This window comes from Gavia stellata, chromosome 15, assembly GCF_030936135.1.
Source record: "Gavia stellata isolate bGavSte3 chromosome 15, bGavSte3.hap2, whole genome shotgun sequence".
In the NCBI taxonomy this organism is placed as follows: domain Eukaryota; kingdom Metazoa; phylum Chordata; class Aves; order Gaviiformes; family Gaviidae; genus Gavia; species Gavia stellata.
The window spans coordinates 5,835,583-5,862,419 of NC_082608.1; the positions used below are offsets into that span (position 1 = coordinate 5,835,583).

The window sequence follows — 26,837 nt, forward strand, 5'->3', positions numbered from 1 at the left end:
TCTGACAATTTCATAAATATTTTTACAGAAACATCTACACAATTTCTTGACTTCAGCCTTTTTGTTACGCAGGTAAGAATGAAAGATGCTTTTATTTTACTTTAATTGAATTTACAGTGGAATTAAGTCCTAAATTTTCCCATTATTCAGAGGAGCAGGAATGACTGAAAACATGGAGCTTTTAACTTGTGCTTCCTTATAAAAACTTGTAGAATCCGAGTGTGCTACACTGTACATGAACACCACAACTGTCCCCAGTTACATCTTTGAAAAGGAGTAAATAGGTGTTCTCTGTGCTGGTTATTAGCGAGTTTAATGCTTTCCTAATAAGTCTGGTATTTTGGAACTATTTTAAATGAAAACAACTAGTAAGTCTTAATATATGCACCACTTTCTTGTCCTGTTAGTAGGGGAGAGATTTCTCCCAGGCAGCCTGATTTAGTCCATTAAAAAACCCAAACAAAAAAGCTAAGTATATGTTTTTAGAGATGGACACCACCGTCCTTCTACTGAGTAAGCGAGGTGGCCAGTTCCTGACTCTTAAGAAAAGCGATCTGAAAAAACATTCCAAGCATATAAAATTCCTTGAAAAAAGCAAACATCCCTCACTTCCTGCATTCATTACTGCATATACATCAAGTTAAAATAAATTCCTAATGCCATTTGCTGAAGAGGGGAGCGACGGGATGTCAATTTGAAAATAAATACAAAAGTCAAATTGCTTCAATACAGAAAGAGAGCTGAAGTCAGCTTTTGAAAAAATAGTCACGTTTAGAAAGTGCCATTGCAAATATACAGCAAAACTAATCTGCCTTAAAATGACGCTTCACAGCCCTATCAAAAGTGCCACCTTTTGAACATGAGTTCACTTTAAAACATTGCACAGCTACAAACAATGCATAAACAAAATTACCTACCTTTATACAACAAGGTGCCCAAACATTAAAGCAAAACAACGTGATGGTTTTCAGGGGCACGTGAAAGATCCAGAATATGGAAAGGATCCATTCAGACAGCTTCCTTCAGGGCTTAAAAAGATGATTCCCATCTTCCCTTTCCAAGCAGAACTGGACTTGGCTGGGATATGACTGGTTAGTTGTCATTTTTGTGGAGGTCGTTGTTGTTAGAACCCAGACACTGTTGACTATGGTTACCTTGGTGCAGCGCTCCCCTGTCTGATGCACCCGTAACTTTCTAGTCCAAAGATGAAAATGGTAAAGCACTGACAAAAACAGCGTTAAGTGGCCTGGTTAGAGCAAACAGATTTAAATACCTGTTGCCAGGGAGAAAGCGTAGAATAGAAAGCTGTATGTGGGATGTGTTCTCCAAGCGCCAAAAAGCTCTTCAGCTGCTTTCCGTAGCCCGAGCCTGGAGATGGATCCCTTGCCGTAGGATTAGCTTAACCATGGGGTGAGGCAGATCACAGGATTTGAAGCCTATCCTCGCTGTCCCGGCGTGGTGGGAGACTCCTCCCACCCCTTCCTGACAAGCAGAGAGGCTCAGCGCAGTCACAGCAGGGCCGTGCGGGGCGGAGAGGACAGCCTGGCTGAAGACGCTGGCAAAGGCCTGGTGAATCCGTGCGAGGCGCTGAGCAGCCCGGCCCAGCGGGCCAGCAGCGAGGGAACACCTGTGCTGGAATGCTGGGCTCAGTGGGACCCTCTGTCGTTCGCTACATCCTGTAGTCGTCTTAACAGAGCCGTGTGATTCTCCTGGCAGATTCGCTTAGCTGGTGCCTCAGTACCATCTTCTAAGAGAATGCCTCTCTTCTTCGTTGGAGTTTCTCCAGTTCTAACCATGCTGTTAATTTCCTTTAGCCTCTGGAGAGAGGAGGGGGAAAAAGAAAGAATTATCTCCCATTGTTGTGACTACCAAAATACAAAGTGAACTTTTGTTACAGTGGGATTACATATGCTTGATTTCTGGAGAGCTGTACTGTACAAAGTGCTGCCTGTGCCAGACTAACCTGTCTAGTCACTGTACTGGTCTTTCCATTACTGTGTGCTACTCTTACTCAGACTCAAACAAACAAGCCTGTTGTTTCAGCGCGTGTAGAGCTGAAAGCCCTTCCATCCATAGTCATGATGGTTATCTTACACCATGGATGCAACAATTCCTATCTAGAATGAAGATGCTTTTCAGGGAAGATCTCTGCTTCATTCTCGGTGACCAGAGATCACAGGATTCAGCCTGTTACATACGCACCTGGTAAGTCTTTGCATGTTAAGAGCCATTTGTTGGTGTGTGTCCCCCCAGCAGGTAGATAAGAGGGTGTGATTGTACTTAATGTCCTGCTCCTTGAACAGTCTCCATAGCAAGTAACCCATCCGTGACCTGAAAGCGAAGGGTGCCGTGCCGCGCCTCCCAAGTCTTTCATGTACCAGTACAGAGAGTAACTTTTAAAAGTACGCACGTAGCTTAGACACCTAATTGCTTTACAGCTTCTTAGATACCTGAACTGACAGTTTGAAGAGCGTGAGGTGAGAAAGTACATGTTAGACAATGTAAACAGCAAGGTGTGTAGCACAGCCTGCTCTAATTTCACTACCAAAAAAAAAAGGTAGAATTAAGGATTTATGAAAGCAAACTCAAACCCTTTAGTCTCACCTTAGATGGGCTGCTGCTGAAATAATAGAATATTTTCTCTCGAGGAGAGAGAGTAGACTCGGTTTTATGTGGCGAGATGTACACTGGGTGATTCTGGGACAGCTGTATCCTGCGAGGGGAGCTGATCCTTACAAACGGGTAGGGTGAGAGCGGAGGAGAATCGGTCTGCTCAAGAGAAAATGAAGATCACTCAGTAGTTGGTAGCTGATCTCGGCTGTCACTAGAGGAAGGCTTTTGTGAGTTGGTCACCTTAAACACAGTTTAGTTTTTTTCCACTAACGTCATACCATGCACGTTTAGAACAGATGCAAGTTTTGTCATGTTACTAGGCCAGATCAGTATTTTTTTTTATTTACTTTTCTAAGCCTGTCTGAGGCTAGTGGATGACATTGCTCAGTGCTGTGTATTTCATACAGGAGGAATCAGCAAACAGGCATCAAAAGTACTTGATATTTCAGTGGCAGAGTATGTCCTTGAAGTGAAATTATTGTCATTAAAAAAAAAATCCCTTGAATTTGCTTAAAGGGAGTACTTCAAGTACTTAGCTAAGAGTACTTTACTGCTTGTATGGTAAAAAAAAAAAAATCTATTTACTAACAAAAAGCACATAATTTAACTTACTGCATTTGAAGTGTACTTCAGGGCAAATTCTTTAATCTGCTCAATGTAGATATTGTTATAGAATTGTATGAGGTCCCCTCGCTCTTCCTCCTCGGTGTCACTGTTGGCACCTGTCAGTCGGGTGGGAGTCGGGGGAGCGCTGCTGGGCTGTGGAACAGGCAGGGTGCTGCTGGATCGCATTACTGGGCTGGAGTCTCTGCTAGCTGTAAAGGTGAGAGCCATCGCCTTTATTCACCCTCCGCTGTTTAATGCACATCAATCACTTTAATCCCAGACATCTGGCTGCATACAAAATCCGTGTTCCAGATGTTTAAATTGCAGCATTGTGACAGTGAATCTGGTGTCACTATCAGCGATGCTAATTTTGTTCCCTTATCACATACTGCTTTTTTATAAGGAAAGATGCTAAAGACCAGCAAACTGCTGAGTACATGTGCAGAAACACATTTGATTTCTAACTTCTTACTGGATAAACTGCAAGTGGCTTTTCTGTGTAAGCAGAGTTTCATTACTGTGTAAGCAGAGCTAAAACTCCATTTTTCAGGCATTTGTGCTATACTTTTAACAGTAGCTCTTTCTTGTTGCCAGCTGGCACAATTTCAAATACGGAACAGCAGTCATTTTCAGCCAGTAGTAGAAATATTTGGCTTGGTAGTACTTCCTGCTGGTTTAATGTGGGAAGTTGCAAAATATATATATAATTTTTTCCTCCCCTCCCTGCCACTTGTCTGTGACAGAAAACATTAATACCTACAGTTTATACCGTCATCTGTGAAGTATCTTGAAAACTGGTGGTAGGAATATGCAGCATCACTTACTTGCTTTCCTTTATGAAGTTAATTCAAGGAAAATGTGTCAGTTCAAATATCAAGGAAAGAATCTTCAGAGATGTCAGGTATGCTAAAACAGATGCTGTGGGTGGCTGGTTTGTTCCTGTCTCTGAAGACAGCCAGCTGCTGCAAAAGAAACTGCTGCAGCTCCATGACCGTATTAAGTAAGAGTAGCTGTGAACATGGGCTAGCGCTGCTTTCCTATCATTCTACGACGTGTGGTTTGGTGTACAAACTGAACTCAAGGAGTTCAGGCCAGCCGTCGTGGTAAACTCTTAAGGTAAGCTCCTGTGGTGATAGGTTCAAAACTGTCAAAGTGGGTGTAATACTGAGCTTGAGTTGTAGCAGCTCTTAAATGTTATCAAAATATTCTTAATTGTGTCCAAGCTTACCAAAGAAGGAACTGTTTGGGGTGGGGCGACACAAAATCCAACTCTTACTTCAAGCACACTGTTTTGGAAATGCAATTAAAACCAAACATCTGGAATCACTCACTTCTTTCTTTGTTTCTCTCTTTACTTCTATCTGTAGGCGAGTTCTGTTGGCTGCTGCTATCACTGCTGCCAGAGCGGCGGCGGCATCTCCTGCCTTTTATCAGGACACTCCGATATACCTTCAGGGAGAAAGAGGAGCATAACGAAGGAAGGATGATCAGATGTGCAGTTACATAGTCAGGAACAATAGTCTGTGTGATACATCTGCTTTTAGAAACTCCATTGTGGTATCAAATCACTTCTTACAGGCAAAAAACCAGCCTCCTAAGAGGAGTGTTATCCAATAGGCACGGCCTCCTTAGGTTTTAAGTAAAGATATTTTCTATTTTAGATATAGTTTAGCATAAAAAGCTTTTAATAGTGCAGGATTCTGGATATGACTGCTGTCTTTTGAAGAGAATGGCTCACAGACTGCGTTCATTTAATACTAAAAGTTACTTTAAAAAGTGATCCATTCCTAAAATAGAACTAAGGCATTTAATAAACCAGATACAGTATTGCTTAATACTAACTGTACTTACATGACTCTTGGCTTGTGGTTGTGTCCGATAGCAGCGCATAATGTTCTGAAATGATATGTCTTCCTTAGTAACCTAAGAGTAGATGAACAGAAAAGGTTAATAGTTTTTCTGTGGGTTTTTTTGTTTGTTTGGGAGTGTGTGTGTTGTTTGGTTGGTTTTGGGTTTGGTTGTTTCTGAGGAATTGCAATCTTTGGAACGTTAAGTCTTAAAGTTGTTTTTTCTCTATTCACCTTACCTTAGCCATTACATAGATGGCACACATCAGCAGCTGATCCAAATGTCTATCCATCATGATTTCAGGGCAGTGCACCAGGGAATACTCAAAACATGTCCAGATCTTTTTCCGCAGCTCATCAGATATATCGAGTTTGACACAGAGATCTCTCAGACGAACACTAGCTAAGTGATACACCTGTTGAAATGGAGACTGTGCTTAGGGCCACAGCAATACTGCTTTTCTTACCCAGCTAAAGGGTAGTTCAGACTTGCACACGGTGTAGAACTTGTGCAAATAATAAGCCAAAGGAAGAATAATGAAATTTAACTTTTTTGCTTACAAGACACAGACATTCCCCGTACTGGTATTGATGCCAAGAAAACATAAGAATTACCCTGAGCGCAGGAAGGGTACTGCATAGCCTACAGCAACCACTGGATTGAATAAACTAGAATGTCTCAAAGGTGAATTTCTTTCTTTTAAAGAGCCTTAAAGAAAATGGACACCTTTAAGTACCTGCTGGCCAAGTACATAATCTACTTCACAACTCCTGGTGGCTGTGGTGATAGTCTACTCCTTTGCTAGTGAGAAGTTGCCTGCATAAGAAAACTACTCTTCAGGTATGTCCATGAATAGACAAAGGGTATAGATTAACTTTTAACTTGAATATTCTCTGATTATTACTAATAATAAGTACATATTTTAAAAATCACTGAAGACTTACCAAAATATAAGCTAAGCAAAGCACAAATTAGACTGAAAAGTACCTTTCTAAAGAAGAGTGAAAGTGAGCCCATCTTCCGGGGCCTGATGGCCGCGGCAGTGGTAAATTGCTGGGTTTGTCTGTGCTCTCCAGGAGAGATCTGCTGGACAGTTACCTGGCCTGGTAACTGCAGTGTTGCCCCGGTCATCTGAGTGTTCAGGGTACCAGCAAGAGTCTGGGCACTGAGAGGCTGAATGGGAGCAGAGACAGCCTGAGGCTGGGTACCTACATTTACTTGGACTGGGAAGAAAGTTATTCCTCCATTTTCATTGGCAATACCTGTAATTTAAGAAAAAATGTCTGAAATAAGAGCAAGTTGAAGTGTGGGGGGGCGCTGTGTGATTGTGGGTTGTTGTGGTTTTGTTGGGTTTTTTTTAGAATTCAGTAATTCTTTTATTAGTTGCTTATAACTCTATATTTAGTATATATGAAATTGTTTTATCAAAGTACTTTGGACTTTTCATCATCAGGAGACAAGAAGATAATGGACTTACAAGTTTTTAATACTAATGCAACTTTTATCCCGTGCTAGTTCAGGTAGGAAGGCTTACTGAAATAACTAAGTTTTATAAAGTAGATGGTGGCAGTCACAACATCCTTGTGCTGTACATGTTCTGTCTCTAAATTCTGCTTATCTGTTCATACAATTCTTCCCAATTATGAATCCTTAAACATACTTTTTTCTCCACTGGCATGCTCTTCCCCCCGCCCCTTACTGTGTACTAATACTCTGATGGGAACAAGCCTGAATAATTCTACAGCGGCTTTTCTCTCACCTTGTACTGGTATTGTAACAGTTTGCCCGTTATTGGCTGTTACAGTGGCAGTTGCCACTGTAACCAGCGTCTGGCCGGGCACAGGAGTTACTGACATGGCGTCGGGATTCATGTTCTGCACAGGCACCGTATTTACCACGGGCTGTTGGGAAACTCTTACTGGAGTTCCACTGTCAGAGGTGGTATTATCGTTGTCAACAAACAGTCGTCGTCTTGTAGGATTGGCTGTAGGAGAACTGTATCTGTCATACAGGGTAGTTGGAGAGGATGAAAGGCCTGCGGATTGAAAAAAACCACGTGTGTATATATAACTCTTGTTGTGTAATCCCTTATTATACAAATGCATGACAGAAATCTAACGAGAACCAAAATATGTCATGCAAGGCTCTTCAGCAAACATTTTTAAGAATTCCTTATGTCTACATTTGTGGCTTACAGATTGCTTTTACAGATAACTTAATCTCAAATAATGCTGTCTTTAATGTTTTTCTAAGCTAATTATTATGTTTTATTTTTACAGAGAAAAAGTTTGAGACTTCACCTAACTAAATATATAGTGGCGCTTCTGTTCTGGTATAACAATAAAGCAAACTGTTCAAGTGCTACTGATTAGAACATGAGTAGTATGTGTGTGTATAAATATTAATTAACATATACATCATGTATACATAAATTTATGCTGTTTATATACTTAACCTCCTGAAAACACCCTATCAAAACAGCCTTTTGTTGACACTGAAATAATGAGTGCATTGGTCTTAGACCTCTGACCTAACTATGTGCAATAGAAATACCATTTACAAGTGCGTTTGCAGTTAACCGTACAGTGACGTTAAAGTGGCTTCCTTGCTGTACACCACTTACTTAGATTTAAAAATTAAAGCTGTGGTCTAAGAGGTGTAAGTATGTTATGCTTAAAAAAGTCTCACCTTTTCCTAGTCCTCCACTTTCAGCGCGAACCTCGTTTATTCGTCTTGGTGTCAATGGTGAACCTACAACGCTGTTCCCAGCAGATCTCTCAAAGTACTGAGGTGGCATTACCTAAAATATTTATACTTTTATTAGAGTGTCTGTATCACAGATTGACTACGTAACAAATTTTTAAAAGCTTCTGCACTAGATATTTTGCACGGAAAAACGGTATGGGAAAAAAATAAGAACGCTGAAAAACTTACCATAAGCCTAACTACAACTTAGTAGTGATTGTACTAGTCTAGAAGATAGAACACTGTAATAATCCTTCTGTGACTACAATTAAAAGTCTGTACTTCTTGCCATGTTTCTTCTTGTCTAGTAATCTTTTCAAGTGTATGTGACTAGTCCAGACCTTCCCTGCTTGTCCGTTTTGTTCGTTGTTCTGCTACGCTATGCAAATACTGGGTGAGAATTATCTCAGCTACACCTCTCCATTTTGATTGTCTCTCTAGAGCTGTCCATGAACAGACCAGAGCACACTACATTTATTATTTTCTCAGCACTGATTAGCTTGTAGGGTGAAACTGAAAGTTGGACATGTAAAGCCTCTCCTTCAGGGGGTAAGGTCCACTCTCTACCATCCCATCTGATTAGGAAACCTATGTAAAACATACAAAGAAGTGCTTACCTCTTCGCAACTAGGAACTTTGTTTTCATTATCTCTGATTCTGTCCCACAATATGGATTCCTGTTTCCATGCCATACTTTCTAAGATCTGTTCTTCAATATGATTAAGGTGTTTTACTACTTCCCGACAAAGGCCATCCTCTGCTCTAATGAAAACCTCAATTACCTGTAAGGTGGATAATGATGATCAACATAATGTACTTGTTTCATATATTTCTTCTTACAGAAAGATCTAATTCCTGATTTTCAATGAAGAAGAGACTATTAAAAATATTAAGGCTGCATTACTATGACTCAGTCATATGTTGTCTTGCGGTTTTATCAGAAGACAGGTATTTGTATCTTTCTAAACAAACAGACATGTCAAGCACTGTTGCAGAACAGCTGCAACAGTAGCTCATGATAAAATGATAATCCATTACTTACTTGGACACTGCTCCTGTGTTAAACTGCTAACAGTATTCTGATTTTTAAATGCCCAAGACACACCCCAGAATGACAGACACTTGGGCAGTATTTTTTCAATACGAAAAGGAGTGAAGCTGAGAATGAAGGATTAATGTCTAAGTTAACATCTAGAGAAGGAGATTACTACTTAATGTAAGTAAGTCAATAGAGTACTCATGATCAGCATTTCTAGCTATCAAACACTTTACCTTATAAAAATGATAAACTGGAATGTCAAATATTTCAGTGATGAACAAGAAGTTTCCAGGTGGCTTATATGTAAAGGTAATTATCTCAAGGCAACATGCCAGCAGAGACCTATGAAACACATCTTGCTCCAGGATTGCCTGCAAGAGAGTTGCAAATTTTAATGCTTAATTTACAGTGTAACTATAGAACAGTAAAGTGCTTTCTATTCTGCATCAACAGCAAGATTATCAAACTTACTTATAAAAAGAGATCTGGTTTTGTAAGAGACAGACCAGAATCCAAAATGAGACATCTTTACTGATTAAAGATTTCTTATCTTTGTGTTTGCAAACACAAATGATTTCTTGTATGCTTTTTCTTCCATTCACGTGTACTTAGAGGCAGCTTTTCAGAGATTTACCCTCATTTTAAATAGATGTCTGTTCTGCTTTACAACTGCTTTCCTTTTTTATAGGTCCAACTTTAAAAATAAGGTACAATTGGATTAGTTTTCCTTACAGATAAGTCAGTGTCTCCCAGTCTCTTCCTCTCTTGCTCAATGACTGACTCCAAGACCTTGTAGTATAGCACCTCAGCACGACGAAAATGCTTACTAGCAACATCTGCAGGAATTTTGAAATAGAAACGATATTGTGAAATGCGATAGAATTACATTCTTTATCTTAAGCTATAGCAATACAACAATGTAGTAGCTTGTGTGGATTTCTGTGCAGCTGCGGCTACAATACTTTCAGAACTAAACCATTTAATTTAGAGTTAGCTTAGGAATTCCTCTTCTATGCTGCACTGACATGTGAATGCAGAGCAGAGTAACTTACTACTCAACCCAGATTTTGATGGGAACACCATATATAAAAGCAACCCTTAACATTGCTGTAACATTGAAGCATTGGAAGAGGCTGCCCAGGGAGGTGGTAGAGTCACCATCACTGGAGGTGTTCAAGGACCGTGTGGACGTGGCACTGCGGGACATGGCTTAGTGGGCATGGTGGGGTTGGGTTGGTGGTTGGACTTGATGATCTTACACGTCTTTTCCAACCTTAATGATTCTGTGAATGTAATGGACATACTTCAAGTTCAGAAAATACATTGAAAAGTGTACCTATATGGATCCAACTTGCACTGTGCAAAAGAAAACACTGAAGCAACTATGCTGACAAGAACAAAGGCCCTATTAAGAAACAAGAAGGTCAAGAGCATCCTCCTCATTTTTAATCCGTCTTCATGCACTTCGCAAATCTTGACAACTTTGCAAATAATACTTTGTGTTTACACTGGCAGGGTTTTAATAATATCCTTACTAACCCATCCTTGTATGTAAGCAAAAATTGCTGTAGGACTTTTTAAAGACTACAGCTAGGCCGATTTTTCACTACTGTCACAGAAATCTGTGCCATCGCTATTGTAATTGAGAGAAAAAGTGGTACCCTTAAGAGCGCTTTTCGTTTCACTTCTGTAGCAAAGCCAGTATCAACGAATACCAGTGATTTAAGCTAAGGCTGATTATAAAATTGTATGCAGGGTTTAATTTTGCCATGTCTTAAGAATACCAGGAAAAGACAAAAGTAATAGAAAAGACTCTTATGCTAAAGCATAACCTGTAAGTAAAACTGTAAGTTAGTTACTTCCAAGAGATCAATGTGGTTACAGGCATTTTAATTCTTATCTGTATAAGTAAAATGTTTCCCACCTTTGGAAAAATTACTGAATTCTCCTTCAGACTGCATGCTCTGGCAGTATACTTCATACATTTCTTTTACTCTGTTTGCAATAGATTGAGAAGGATCTCTGGAACATGACCTGAAAATAAAAACTAAACATGCTCAACATACTATTCCTACCGAAGACAAAAAATAAAAAAAATCTACCAACTATTTTTATAATATGATGAAAGCATGAAACTGAAAATATATTGCATAGCAATACAAACACGCCCATATGTGCCTAACTGTATATGTACCATAAAATGTCCACAGCATATTATTGTATATATTGTGGTAAATATGCACATCTTTTAATGATCAGGGATAAATATTTAAAGTAGCATTTTCCACATGATATAAAAACTGTTTTAAAATATATTGAACCCAAAGCAACAGTTTATGTACATCGAGAATAGATTTTATTTTGCATCTCCTCCAGTATGGAGTGATTTGCTAGGTAGTCAGATTTGCTAGGTAGGAAGAAGAAAAGTCTTGAAAATTTTATATTAGTGGTTTGCTGTTAGAGAAGCTCAGAACTGTTGAGTTTAAAATGTTGTATGTTCTTAGAGCCATCGATCTCTTAAGGACAAAGGTGTCTAAATAAAGAGAACATCTTTTGAGTTTTCAATGTCTTCTGGGTCCTATTTTACTCCAGAACCTTTCAAGACTGACTCACATTTTAAATTACACTGTTTAGCATTAACATTTATTATTAAAACTATTTAAAAAACAGAATTATTTGGTTAGCTAAACATCAAACTTACCTGAGTATTTGCTCCAGATTTTCACTGGGGGCATTTTTCAGTCCTGCCAGCATCGTATGAAGGCGGCTCAAACTGTATGTTGCTATGGAAACAGGTGTCACATACGGGTTGCTCTCTTTAATATACTTGCGGCCAGTAAGTGGGGTTGTAATCCTAAGTGATTTGGACTAGAAAGACAAAAAATTAAGCATATAACTGTACATTATTACAAAACTTAGATGCAGGTCATAACCTCGAAGTGTCTGTAGAATGCTTTCTTACCCTGTGTTATGATACACGCCTGGAAAAAAGACCAGGAGTCAAACAGCCCAAACTAGTTCATCTCTCAGATAATAGCCAGCAATGAACGATTTATCTGCATCACTTGGATGTCTGTATCAAACAGTACTGTGTAAACAAAAAGGATGCGACCTCACACTGAAATGCAGATACTGGGAGTGAAGTGTGAAACAACTAGGCCAATCAAAAAAAAAAACCCAGCAGTGCCCTGCTGTCCCCTGAGTACCAAAGGTAGCTGTAGCTCACAGGAAAAGATCTCCTTTCAGCAGGTCTAACTCTTAACATGAAAAGTCCTCCTGAACCTAATAATTAGCATTTTAATTCATTTGCATCAGATCAAGCTATCACATCAAAATAATTTAACATGAAGGATGTTCCTTCAATTAGTGTATAGCAAAAATTATGCATCTTCTAATTGTCTAAGCACACAGTTACTTAACCAAGAAATGCTTTCCTTATTTTCATGAATAAATTACATTTTGCAGTCTTTTCACCACAAAGTCTAGCTCCCAATACTCCTCCCATTTTCCTCACGCACTCCTAAGTGTGTTTTTTTCTGTCTCCATACCCTGCCAGGAAAGATGGTTCCCCCAGCCCCCAGAGCATGCAACAGCACAAGCATTGCAGCTGCAGGTTGCTGTCTTACGGGCCACCCTGTTTCATCACTACAGAAACCTACAAGAGTTATGCGCCCAGAACTATGCCAGCAAAACAGTGGTTTACTATGTCTTTAAATAGATCAGAAGTGAAGATTTAACTATTTGCACTGATTTTGCAGATCAGGTTATTTTGATCTTTTCTCTCTGGAATGTTGAAAGCCATTAACCAACTCTCCCTCTGGAACAAGGTCACATAACTATTTCAGTGATCTAGACTGTTTCACCCTTTTGCTCTCTGTAATCTAATTGTGCTAATACAGCTTATATCCTTCTTTATTTGCCTGTCTTGTATCCTTCTTCCTTTAAGATACCTTTTCGATCTTCAGGAACATTTTGATATTCTGTAATCACAAATATATATGTCTGCATTCAAGCCAGTGCCTGTTTTTCAATAGCTATTCTAGTCACACGGAGGTCCTGATATTTTTATAGGTCTTCACTTTATTGATCTGAAACATGCAGTGTTCTTTATCCTCTCAAAGACCATATTCTATGCTATTTTGTTAGTCATATATAAAGACATATCTATGTATCATGCTTTTAGGCAAGCAAGGTGAAAACCATTCCCTAGTGATTGAATTAAAACTGTAAACAGATGTAATAATATCACCTGAATCACATCTGTTAAAAGGAAACAAAAAGTATGCATAGAGCAAAGTGCTGAGCAGCTTTGTATATGTTAAACAAAAAACTCTGCATATGGGACAGAGATGAGAGGGAAGGGGAAGTTGGACAGACAGGTCCAGGGGGACCCAACAACTGCACGACAATTCAGCACCTGCCAAACCACCATGGAATTGCCTGTTCTGTTGTGCTTGAAAATCTTCACCTAAAGATTTACCTAAAGATACCTCTTTAGGTAATTACCTAAATATTCTCTATACTGGATTTAATCAAAGAAAACCCAATGCATGGACAAATTCTGTCCAAAAAAACCCCAAAGTAAACAATATATCTAACCAATTACAAAATCTCACTCAGCTATGCCGTGTACGCTCCCAGATCACCTTGAACAATAAAGATGGTAATTTTTAGTAGCTGCTTCTCTTCGTCAGACATAGACTAACTCAGCTCATTCTCCTTATTAAAAACAGCAACACAGACCATACCATACTCACCCTATCAAAGTGCTGCTGCAAACTGTGCTTCACTTGTACTCGTTCAGCTGTTTCCATTCCTGAAGTTGTATTTAAGCACCTTGTGAGAGTTCCAATTTCTTCATCTGCATCCTCCCCAAGAAATATTCGCTCATCGAGATTTCCTACTGACAAAACATACTCCTCGTAGGCCTTGTTGATGGCTTTGCTACAGCAGAAAGGAAAAGACAGATACAAAACCCCCTTTATTTAGACAGGGCTTTGTTCACCTGCTTACTGAATGAACACAGTTCTGGCCTACCTCAGAACTTCTTTTAACCCTGACTAAAGCATTGAGGCTCCTTAATCTACAATATCTTAAACATGACAGTGGCAAGGACATTATTTTTCCATTATATCTTATGGCTTGCCATTTAGTATAGCTGCAGGAGGAACATAATAGAATACTGAGAACTCGTATTTGGCTGGAAGCTCCTTAAAACTTACACAGCATCACTCATCATAAACCACACTTACCATTTTCATACCATTTAAAAGAAAATAAGTCCGACTCATAAGCATCTCCAGGTTTATAAAGAAAAAAACCCCATGAAATGCAATTTTTCCCTCCCACTTCCTACTCATTCAATGTGCTCCCACATCTTTTTCGTTATATACACAAAAATCAAGGAAACGTGGAAATGTAAGAACAAAAGCAGACATCAAGTAACACCGTCCTGAAGAATCTTTCCTCTTTCAAAAATGCCTCAGACCATACCACCTCAAAGAAAAGGAACTGAAATGCAGTGTAATGTATAAACATTAATAAATACGCAAGTCAACTAGCTAGTATCACTGTTAAGACACAGATCATAATACAAGTGCAATTGTATTAGAGGGATACTAATGCAAACCAAACCACAAATACAGTGACTCACAAGCTATCTCCAAAGTTCCCAGGATCTAGAAATCCAGTCAGATTTTCATCTTTTCCTTTTAAAAGCTGTAAGACAGTTAAGAACAAAGGATGGACATTTCAGTTCTTAAAAAGGTTTTGAAGATAATGAGTGAGGAGAAATTTTTCTAGATTACAAATTTATTGACCAACCTTTTTGTCAAAAAGTTTCCGAATATATGGCTTCCAAAAATGTTCCTTTATGCCTTTTGCTTCTAAAACTAATCCATAATGTAATGAACACAGTTTTTCAATGATGCAGGGAGGATCAGATGATGCTTTATAATCCTTACTATGAAAGTCTTCAGGTAGACCTACGATTAAGAATACTATATTATTTAATTTTGCAAATCCATATCCTGTTTTCTTATTAAATTCTATGCTGTGTAGTCTAAATAATGTGAAATTAAACTAATTAGTTCCCTTGAAAGAATTACTAATTTTATAATGCCCACTCAATTTGATAATGTTATCAAAAGTCAATTTTGAGTCAGAGATTTTAAAAAATTAGATATTGACTGATAAAAATTAAAAAATCAGTTCTAATAGAAAATGATTGATCAAACACTTCTGAACTGTAATATTTATTCAAATAAATTTGAGATAATGGTCCCAGTTCACATCCGAACCACTACAAAGTAAATGCGAATACCGTACAGCACTGAAAATGAAGTATAAGTCTGGAAAGAATTACATCAGAAATTCAGTGGAAACTTCTCACCATTCATTTGCATTTCTGGCTGTCAAGTCAACGTACATTTCCATTCTCTTCAGAAAGAGAAGAGCAGCAATCCAGAAATGAGAGAAACAATCAAGTTGCCACTCTCATATTTGAGCACTAGATCTTTCCAAACTGCTGCCTCATGGGAACTCTCCAGTCTTACTGTGTCCAATACTGACCACGTCATTATGCACTCTTTCACTGACATTGAAATGTCATTAACCGAAATTTTTCCTTTGGAACTTCCTTCAATGTTATTTCCATAGTAAATTAATTTCTTGACTTACCATATTATTAGACAAAATTCAGTAGTCTGTTATTACAGACTACGTTAATAGAAATCTGTGTAGCCAGATACAGAAAATATCAATTCCCACATATTTCAAATCAATATTATTCAATTTATTCTCTGCCACATAGACTCATACTAATTTCAGTAGCCTTAGAAGTTCTTGCAGGCTTTGGATAAAGATAGATTTTTTTTTTCAACATACCTTTAAAATTAGGATTCAGAAGTTCCTTACGGTTAGGACACTGGAGAGCGTTTCCATACACTAGATCCAAAGCACATAACAAGAGATGGTAGGAATTGACCAAATCATCGCTGATCATAGGAAAATTACCTTCAATATTAGAAAGGCATAAAGGATAATTAAAATTAGCAGCGATTTAAAATTCTTTTAGACAAGAAACTGTTGAGATTTGTATTACAATCAATAATGAAGTCTTGGAAACACAGACTTTGGTGACTATAAATATCTGGATAGAAATGCAGGTAGTAAAACAGACACCCACTTAATAAAATATAGCAAATGTAATAGTAAAATATGTTTTCAGGAACAGCAGCAATTGTGTAGGAACTCAAATACATTGTGCTGTTTTGAAAACAAACCTTACCAAAATGTTGACAAATGAGATATTGCAGACTCCCTCATTCACAGTACTCTGACTAATCAGTGCTTAAATAACTTGAAGTGCCATGACTGCCTCAAGGAAGAAAAATTTGTTACCATAACCCTGGCAACACAAGCCCCACTGTCTGGCAGCTTTACATCCTTCAACAGAGTCTTACTCCATCTGCCTGAAGCAGAATCTTGTTCTAAAGGCGTAAAAGGGGGAAGAACAGGTTCCGATTGAGACTTCCCTTTTCCCCAGTTTTGCATTGCTGTAAAGTGTTGCAAAGAACTTGAACTTTTGTTAGGCTAGACCCAAGTGTTCAGATGTCTACCCCCTCCTTCAACTACCCCCCATTCTCCAGAATGAATCTATATGCAACTCAAAGTCAGGAGCTTATTTTTCTTTACCAATCTGTTTTCTTTACAAAAATTTTGTTGGGGGCATGCTTATTATAAACAGTAATAAATTTAACTTTATTTTTCTTGTGCTTTAAAAAAGAATTCAAATGTCTATCTCTGATCTGGTTTACAATGTAGCTTTACTTCATATACCTCTAAAGTATTCTTTATTTATCATCTTCCTGTAGAAAAGAATCCTTGTAACCTCTTCACTTTTTAAATCACCTTTCACAAAGATTATATTCAGATTCATTACTCTTTTCTGAACTCATTTAGGTTTATGATATTCCTTTAGAGGAATAGCCATAGCTAAAAACAGTCTTGTAAAATAAACTATACCATTAATACCATAAATCACAATTCCATTAATTTATATGCACAGCATGATTTTCTAGCACTCTTTCAATACTAATAACTCTTCTCTCTCTTTTTTTCCCCCAGGTAAGCTCCAAACCATTTAGCTGAGCCCACTATGAAGAACAGGTTTAACTCCTTGAAGAAATCTATCATATAGTAATAAACTCACTTAGAGCACATCCAAATGTATATATGATTGAAGAATTTTTCTAAATTATGCTGTTACTTTTCTACCAGTAACATACCAGTTTGTTCAAATTTATATTCAATTTTCTGATTCCATGTTTGTTAAAAGAAAAATAATTTCAATGCAGATAATTGGAACTATTTAAAATAATGAAGCCTACATGAAATTTGTATTAACTGTACACATTTATCAGTTATTTTAAAACTATTAAACATTCACAGCAAAGCAATGAAAGTCCTAAACACAATAGCAAAATGTTAATCAATAAAAATCTTAAAGACATAACTCTTGTAACATAGGTTCACCTTCATAACCATGAAGTCTAGCATGGCAATCGTTACTGTCACCACAGTCAAAAATAAATCTAATTTTACAGTACCAGTGGTTTCATACAAATGATTTGTCAATTACATTTCAAACAATAGCTTACTACTCCCTTTCACAATGTAGAACCAAATAATGAAAAATAGCTCTCTCAGTGCAGCAGAGAGGTTTTATTTTCATTTCCATTTTAAAGAAAGAAAAAAAGTCAAGATAGACAGTTTAAAGACAAATTCATCCAAATAGTATGCAAGAATTGCAGTTTCACTAAACAAAGTCACTATCTTACTTTGCGGTGTATACCAAAGGTAGGAACAAGACCTGTACTTTCTGCATTTGTGAGACTGAACGTAATGATCTTCAGACTTGCAGAAATATCAGAGACAAGCCTGAACTTGCCACTGATGTGCGGTTGCCATGATAAGGATTACTGCCAACCCTCAAAACACAGTGAACAAAACTTAACATTAATATTTAATGCCTTAAATGGTCAACATTTAGTTTCCATTTTTGTGCTCCCACACTTTAAATTTACCGCTAGTCACTTACAAATTTTACAGTTTATAATTATTGTAAATTTTCCTTTTTCTTGTAAAATTTAATTGGCTATGTTATCAACATGGTATTCTCCACAAAGTTAATTTGTATGTCTGAAACTGCTTGCTAATTGACATATAGTTAATTGATGATGTAGTCACTCAAACATATTAACCAATAATTTAGCAATAGGAAGACTCAAAGTCCCTTTGCACCTTGTCAACTGTCCACAGAAGTGGAGATTTTATAGAAGGGAAAAGAAAAAACTGTGATTTTTCAGACTGACCTACTTACTCTCTCAGCTGCCTAACTGTGCTAAGGAAGTAAACTCCCAACTGACTAGAGATTAAGTACAGTACTAACTCTCCTCTGGAGTCAGCGGAATATGAACAGGTATTTCATACTACTTGAAAGCGCTATTCTGGACTGAACAAAAAAAAAAAAAAAGATGGAAATCATACTGTGTTTCAGAGTTGCAAGCAACACACTTGTTTAGGAAAGATTTCTCTTCCCCAATAAAGTGGAATTTGCAGCCTATTGGAAAAAGGCATCTTCTACTTAAGATACAGCGTTCAGTACAGCACTCGTGCAATACTACACCCTTCTTGATCTTTGTACAAAGATACGATGGTGAGGGTCCAGTAATATTGCCAGTAACCTTTCCAAAAGGGAGCTGCTGGCAACCCTCTGCAACGTGGTACAGTGTAGAAAGAAAGGCTAATCTGTATTGAACAAAATTAGTGCCAGATAATTCAATATTGTGATAGCCTACTCTGTCCTATCCTCAAAAGCAGTCAATTAAGGAAATCACAGCATACTGCAGGAATCTTAACACTGCTTTACTTTTAAATCGGAAAAAAACCCCAAACACCCACCACACACCCCAAAACCAAAACAAAATTCCTTTTATCCCTTTTCTTGTAGAAATTAAACTATTAGTTTTCTTCTACTAGAAGTTCTCTAATGAAAAAATCTAGAAAGTCTCTGGAAATTATTAATGGACCTGAATCTACAAAGACATTCCTTCAGTGAAGAATATAAATCTTGTCTTTATTTTCCTCAAAACACTATCTTTCTTACACTGAATTCCCAGTGAACACTCATCCAAGCAGTACCTGACTAAAGGCCTAGGTATGCAGAAACTCTTTAAGACCCAGATCCAGGTTTGATGAGGAAAGACTTTAGACTATATGCGGTATGACTGAACAACTTAAGCCTAAAACAAGGATTTAATCCTGTTCCCTCCTGTGGCTTTTTCTCCCATCAGCCATTATCAAGAAAAACTGCTGAAGACCTCTACTATTCTTATTAGCTTTAAGGCCACTTTATCATAAAGGTTATATATACATTGCAATTTATTGTTTGTTCATTGCATTATTTCTACAGAAGCGTAATAACAGAGGATCCCCGTACGTGTTCCAAAGGAATCTGAGTCTTCAAGACAGTCAGCCGGTTTTTTATATATATATATATATATACACACACACATACATACATGTATATACTGCTATGTCCAAAACACAAGAGAAAAATCACCCTTGCAAGACAGGCTTGTGCAGACCTATTTAGTAGTGTACATTGATTATTGATACTGTTATTTGATACAGTTGCTGTGTGGTCATCTTTTAAAAAGGTAGGGGTGCAAAAAGGCTATCAAAATAATTAGAATGCTTTCTGTGTTACTAACGTGAAAGTATTCACACCTAGAATTTTATCATAAATTTTTACTAGGTTGTAGAAAAAAACCTCATTAAATATTTTCAGTGTCGCTGGAAACTTAGGAGGAATTCAAATATTCTTTGTTCCTAGTAAACATACATATACACCTTATGTTAATTACAACAACATCTAAATATCAATTCACTAAAATTCTAAGCTACCTTTTTCCCTTGGAATTACAGCATAGATCTCCACAATACTGGAAACTTTGTAAAAATATTCCACATAAATCTACCAAATTAGTTGGACATATAGCTCACCTTAGAAGTGTGGTAAAACATACAGCTGGGGGAATTAAGAGAGAATACATTCCTGCAGGCTGTTCTGAGAAGGCCCTTTCTCCAATTTCTGAATTCAGAAATGCCTGCACCTATTCAGTGTTTAAGGATTGATATAAGATAATAACTAACAAAACCGGGTTTGCTGTATTTAATCCCTTTCAAATCTCTTACCTTTTGCATGAACAAACAGCACCCAACAAAACTGGAAAACTTCAGTCACAGTACATGGTTGTCGTCTTTTGGGGAAAAATAGAGCAAGAAGACACCCAATAAGCTCAATAAATTAAGACTGACAGAACATCATACAACATTCAATCATTCCAAAAGAAAATTAAGCTTTATTATAGTGTGGCCAAAATCTTAAACCCTTCCCACAAAGATCTGACTAAAGGTAATAAAGAAAGCCACACACTGGTTTAGTGCAGACACAAGTGGAACCCCAGTCTCAGTCTGCATGTAATGATTCAAATGTCACTACAGCAGACCAACACAGCAGATTACATTAGAAATAGGCCAACACTGGAGCAGAAAATCGCTAAATTTCATGTTAAACATGGCTGGCCTAAACGTTTTCTTTTTAGGCAAAATTGTGATCTTAGTTCCAAAGAACAGATAAATAACTGAATTTAAAATCTATAGAAAAAGATATTTTTGCTTTTTCATACAACAAATGGTACATATAGTCAATTGAAACAGTTTGAGAGCCAGAGCTCAAATTCGTTCTTCATAAGCATTCTGAGCAATATAAGCATGTACACATGTTCTTGGAGAAACACATTACACAGTGTGTTGATATTAATATACTCAGTACATGCAAGACTTTCAGAACTGTGTGTTCACAAGAGTGTTATCTACATACTAATGTAAAGCATTTTTAATAGGATTTTATATAGTATGCAGAATTTTAAAATATATTTAAGGTTTATCAGAACCCAGTTCCTCTGCTGGTTTTTGTTTAAAATGCCTTCAAATAAAATATAAATCATTCATGAGGCCCCTTCTTGAATCAAAAGTTTTGCAGCTATTGAGGATTTGTTATTTCTTAATACTGCCACGTATACCATACTGGACAGTTTTCCTAAATCTCCTTCCTACTTTCACATTTCTGGCTAGTAAGTTCAGTTTGTGTTCTTGGTAACATAAAAATCTTGACAAAGTAATCAACTCATCCAAATTTCCCCTCCCCCACCCCCAAAAAATCCTCAGAAACTATGCTCAAGTATTTACTGTGTGGATTTAAAAAACAACAACAACCACCAAACCTCCCCTAGCATCTTTTTTTTAACTCCACAGCATCATTCCTTGTTTCCATACAACATATCACTAGAAATGCTATTTCACATATTGCAGCTCATCCCCAGGACAAAAGAACATTAGAGCAGCAAAGAAGGTGGCATAGAGATACGTTTTGTCCAATACTATCACATTCCTTCTAGGTTTTTTTAAAGTGTAGTTGTCTAATTTAGATTGTAAAATAGGCATGTGAGCCTTAAAACCAACCAGTGTTTGCACAATGTAAATAGTCTTTACCAGGTCTTCTCTGTTTCTAGAAGCATTGCTTGCTCTGTAAGACTGTGTTTAATATTATTTATTTCATTCAGTACTATGTATTTAAGTTGGAAATTCTTTCATTCAGGCCAAATTAATTCATGGTGAAGCCATATTCTTTTCCATTTCTCCAGCAGTTTGTTCAGCCTTAATGTTTATTTTCTTAATTAGTTACGCCATCAGGTTACGTAAAGAACGGTTTTAAATGTCAAAATTAACATACATTTCACACAAAAATGAATAAGTAAGTAAATTACTTCACACCTTACCATCCAAGCTAACCAACTAGCAGAGTTTACTTTTCTAATCACAGAATTATATAGGCAGTATATTTTAACATTATATGCAAATATTCGTCTCAATACATAACTCTATTCCATCTGTAGTCCAATTCCAATTTACTCACCTTTTGCATTCTCCAACAAAATCATTTAAGCACAATCCTGTCTTTTATTATAGATTCAGACACATTTGGTTACAAATGCCACTAAGTGATGCTCACAAGAACATCAAGGGAAAAAAAAAAAAGGCAAAAAACACAACTAAGAAATAGCCTGTAAATATTAGAAAAAGAAAATTTAAAAAACCCAAAAACATAAAAGCAAACAAACTATGGCACTTCACAGTAGTGAAGATGAAAGAAATGTTGAATGGGAATGAATCAATCTCTACTAACTACCAGGAGAAATCACAAGCCATGCTAAGTGCTGGCACAAACAGACGAAATCTTGTTTATATCAGAATAACCAGAAAAGACTACTAGTACTTAATTTTCATAGCACTCCTAATATGAACAGTAGCAAAGAAACAAAGTTTCTACTATAAGGTAAAATATCCAGAAGATCTGCATCTATGAAGAAAACGATGAGAATTACTAGGCAGTGAAACAGGCTGAGTTGTTCTATGAGCTATTGAGGCTATACAGATCGTACAATGATCAGATTCTTCCAGCCTTTCCCATCTTAGAAATACTAGTATTTCTCTTGTCTACAGGCTGATTTTAATCTCTCCCCTTTCCCTCGCCCCCCCAAATCATAGAAACTTAGCAGCTTTGGGATTTCCTGTACCCTGTTAGATCTGACAAACTGAAAAAAAGATTCAAAAATTACTGTGAGCAAGGACAGACAGACCAAGTCCAATATTATAAAGAACTACTATGAAAATACAGTCAAAAATACAACTAAAACAACCAGTAACTTCATTACATTTTTGTAACAGTAATGCTCTAAAATCAGACTGGAAATAACAGAAACATACCTCTGTTTTCTTCCTCTCTGTTGACGAGGTTGATCTTCTTGAGGATATCTGAAAACGTCCTGAAAAATGGGCTCATACTTCTTAAAAATTACTGCAGAAACTGTGAAGTTTCTCTCTAATCTCTCAGTTCGTTCTCTGAATTGGGAGGGTAGATTTGCCATGTCTTCCCACTTTTTCATCTTGTTAAAAAACTCGATCAAGCTGAAAATACCAAACGGGTTAGATCTGAAAGGGTTGGGGTTTTTTTTTGCAGAAATATACTGCACATTTTCAAGACAAGTACAATTTCTACTTCTCAAACTACTAATAAAATGGCGATATTGCAAACATGACAACATACTCAGAGCCAGTCCTTCACCCATAAACAAGGATGAGCTCAGACAGCTCACAAAATATTTTTATATCCTCCGTTGATGACCATGTTAACTATATATTCACAGTTCTGGCTTTTCTGCACAAAGACACAATCAGTTCCAACAGTCAGATTACTCTAAAATCAGATTTCCCTTATTTTTCTGAATAATTTATTAACTTAAATAAAACAAACTCTGAGTTCTACAATACTCAGAAGAGTCTACAAAGTATGAAAAACCCCCAAGTTTCAGTAAATTTTGCTTCATAAATTTGGCTTTCATTTACTTTTCACTGCTTTATCTACACCTACTTTTTCAATGTTATTAGTCTTTGATAGCCCAGATTACAGAAACAATTTATCCACATTCAATTCCCTGAATTTCTGACTTGGAAAAAAAGTTTATAAAGGAACACTTTTGTATTGTTTAAACCAATAGCAGTGGTCCAACAGTAAAGGAGATGGGAAGAAAAAGTGCATAAGAACTTTTTTTTTTTTTTTGGCCAATCTACTAAATTGTTACAAAACAATCAGATTGCTAATAAATAAAGTAAATTGTTTTACAAAGGTTTTTTTCATTACTTTATGGATATAAACATTTGATACAAATTTGTTTATCAGATTCTAACATAGCTTTAGTTTCATAAAACTTGTGAAAAGTGAAATCTTAAAAAAAAAGAAGATAAATCGTGTGAATATTTTCACAGCTAATTAAAAGTTGTTTCTCATGTGAGAAGTTCACACTTTGCACACTCTTCAAAAACAGACTGTTCTTTAGGGACTGGTTTTTCTCCCTTGAGAGAGGGAAGTCAATCTCTGATTCTGAAAAACAGTATTTTTACAACATAGTAACAACAACCAAATGGAACTGTCCTACTTCTGTAGCAATGAGCTATAACACCAAGATTCTAGTGATAGAAATTCTATCTTTAAAAGCAGGAAACAAGAAAGTCAGTTAGCCTTTGTTCTCGATTTCTAAATTTTACAAGCTGATAAGCAGTCTTTGACGTTTTGTAAGTGTTTAAAAACTAGCAAAAAGAAAAGTTACCTTTGTTCTGAACAGCGCAAAATTCTGGTTAAAGATACATAATTTCCCTCAGCTGTCCCTCTGCTCACAGTTGGAATTGCTTTTCTGCAAGCCACATACAATGCACACGCTAGCCAATGCAGATCATTTCCCTGTGAATTAAAACATCAGGCATTCAAAAGACTTCATGGAAAAGAAAAACATACTTCTCAGCTACGCGCTCAACATCCGATAAAAGGATAGAACTGTGTCCTAAACGAATGAAGTTCAACCAGTGACAAAGTTGATTCGTTGTTTCAAAGTTCTGGTAAGCTACTTTGTGCTTTTAACTACAAGAAAAACAGGTGCTAAACAGATACTTAACATCCAAACGTGTCAAAACTAAAATTACATAGTTATTAGTTACCTCTATAAATTTCACAGTTAACCCAAAGTTTAACAATATATTTTTAGTGTTGCTCTTCTCCTATAATAACATTTTGTACTGCCTTGGTGTTAAAAAACCCATAAAAGCTACAGTTCCTTGCTATTGGAACATTCTTCTGTCCTGAACAGACAGCGGGAACATAAAAACATGGTTTCCATTTTTCTCTGTATTACACAACAGAACAATTACTCAATCCGGTACCTAAAGACAGAAATCAATTCCAATAAAAAACTTTCAAATCTTATTCTTCCTCTTCCATTAAAAAATAACGTTTTAATGGGAAAAGGACAGTAAAAAAGGGGCACAGAACACTGAATTCGATGCGGTGGGTTTCTTGGGCTAGGCAGTATCACGGAGCCAGATGAGCCCACACCTCCGGGGAAAAGGCAAGTTTTCTTTCTGAGCTCCCCAGCCCGTTTCTGATGGTTACAAGCGGTGTGTGACAGAGGTGCTTTTCGGCCAGAACGCCTCCTCCCTCGGGCAGACGCACAGAGCCCCAGGCACCGCAGGACTAAGCACCTTCCACGAGTGAGAAGCCGCCTTTAGCTCTGCGCTGAGAGCTCCCTGGTTATGGAAAGGGAAGCCCTAAAGAATTCCGAATAACTCTAGACAGACACGCTTTTATCACAAGCACCACCTTTATTTTTAAAAAGCCACCCGGTAACAGGTATCTCCCAAACAGAGCGGGTGCGTCACTTTACGTTACCGTTTTAAAGAATGATGTTACAAAACCTGCACGCCTTTAACCATCTACGAAGTTTTGCCACTTTCATGCAAAACCCAATTTATTATAATCGCGCTAAAAGCATCTATATGGGCAATTGAACAGCTACCGGTAAAGGGTCACCGAGATAACTACGTCACGTTTGTCAGCTAAACAGCTGAAAGTAGAAAGACTACAGCGATACGACTGCTTTTATTTTTAACGCCTTTTCACGGCTATAAGTCGGGATCGGGATCTTTTTCCAGCTTCGGCGCTGAGGAGCACCGCTGCGCGGCCGCTCCCTGCGCACCCCCGGCAGCGGGCGCCCCCGGTGCGCCACGGCGGGCCGGGCCCGCGGCGGGCGTGAGGGCTGAGGCGCGGGGGGGGGGGGGGACAACGTCCCTCAGCGGCAGTTCCCGCGGCTGAGGCGCGACCCCCGAACGGGTCGAGGGCTGACGGGACGGGCCGAGGCCGCGCTGCGTGGGCGGAGGGGGCGAAATGTGCCCCCGCTCGGCCGCGAGATACCGCCCGGGCGGCGCCTCAGCGCCGGGCGCTGTGAGGGAGAGGCCGTCGCGCCTCAAGGGCCGTCCCTTTCCCTCCCCCCGCTTAACCCTCTCCCTCCCGCCGGGCTATCCGCCCAGGGCCGGTCGCTTCCGCGCGGCCGCTCCCCCCCCCCCCGCCGCCTCCGCGCGCCCCCCCAGCCCCGCGGCCCCTCACCTCCAGGGTGTAGTTGCGCTTCATGCTCTGGTAGCTGAGCCAGGCCTCGGAGCGGGCGCGCTCGTCCATGTTGAGGCTGCTGCAAAGCTCCTCGTAGCGCTGCCGGGTGTCCCCCTCCTCGGCCGGCGGGGAGGGGGCGGCGGCGCCCCCCCCGGCCCCCGACTCGGCCTCGTCCTCCTCCTCGCCCGGCATCCCGCACCCCGGCGCTAGGGGGCAGCGCCGCCCTGCCGCACACTGCGCTTGCGCCGCCGGTCCTCAGGGTCGCGACGCGCATTCGAATCCAAACACCCCGGCGCCAGGCCCCGCCCCCGCTCTCCGCCGCGCCGCCGCCTCTCATTGGGCGGCGGCCGAAGGCCCGACCCGTCCGCGTCCTCGCTGTGCGCAGGCGCACCGCGCCCTTCGCGACGCCACAGACTTCCCCTCCCACCATGCACTGCGCCAGAGCTCTGGCATTCTGTTCCCAGAATGCAGCGGGAGGAAGCGGTGCATGAGCGCAGTCGTCACCACGTACAGGCCAGGGGCAGCAGCGCCCTCGGCCTTACAGGGCCGGGACTCGCGGGAGAGCCTGCGGGGCAGGGGGGGGCGGGAGCGGGGAGGGTTGGCCGAAAGGGGCACGGGGGGCCGGGGCTGGGCCCGGCCGTTGCCCCGTGGAGCGCCTGCTTGCTTCCGTGGCAGGGCGAGGGGAGGGGCGCGGGGGCCGCAGGCGTAACTGATGGCTGGAAAGACTGACGTTACTACAGAACTACTCCACGAATTGGTCACTTACACAGGGTAAGGTTTTGAGATTTTCGTTAGCAAAACAAAGACATGACTGGTTAACTATCAGACAGTTAAAACCAAAAGGCAATGAATTAAAGTTCTGTTAAG

The 26,837-nt window shown here is 39.0% G+C and overlaps 1 protein-coding gene across 1 annotated transcript; it reads right to left on the reverse strand.

Annotated features, from left to right (window-relative positions):
• RBL2 (RB transcriptional corepressor like 2) lies at positions 1 to 26,162 on the reverse strand. The gene is made up of 22 exons (XM_059824671.1): positions 25,971 to 26,162; positions 24,145 to 24,275; positions 22,745 to 22,945; positions 20,111 to 20,175; positions 15,737 to 15,865; positions 14,675 to 14,835; positions 14,505 to 14,569; positions 13,609 to 13,795; positions 11,553 to 11,719; positions 10,776 to 10,885; positions 9,584 to 9,687; positions 9,085 to 9,222; positions 8,430 to 8,594; positions 7,756 to 7,867; positions 6,827 to 7,102; positions 6,055 to 6,329; positions 5,306 to 5,482; positions 5,071 to 5,142; positions 4,551 to 4,668; positions 3,226 to 3,428; positions 2,605 to 2,769; positions 1 to 1,817 (listed from the first exon to the last, which is right to left on the reverse strand). Exons 1-22 carry the CDS (start codon positions 26,160 to 26,162, stop codon positions 1,647 to 1,649), a joined length of 3,384 nt encoding a protein of 1,127 aa, XP_059680654.1. The 3' UTR covers positions 1 to 1,646.
• Between the last annotated feature and the right edge of the window lie 675 nt (positions 26,163 to 26,837).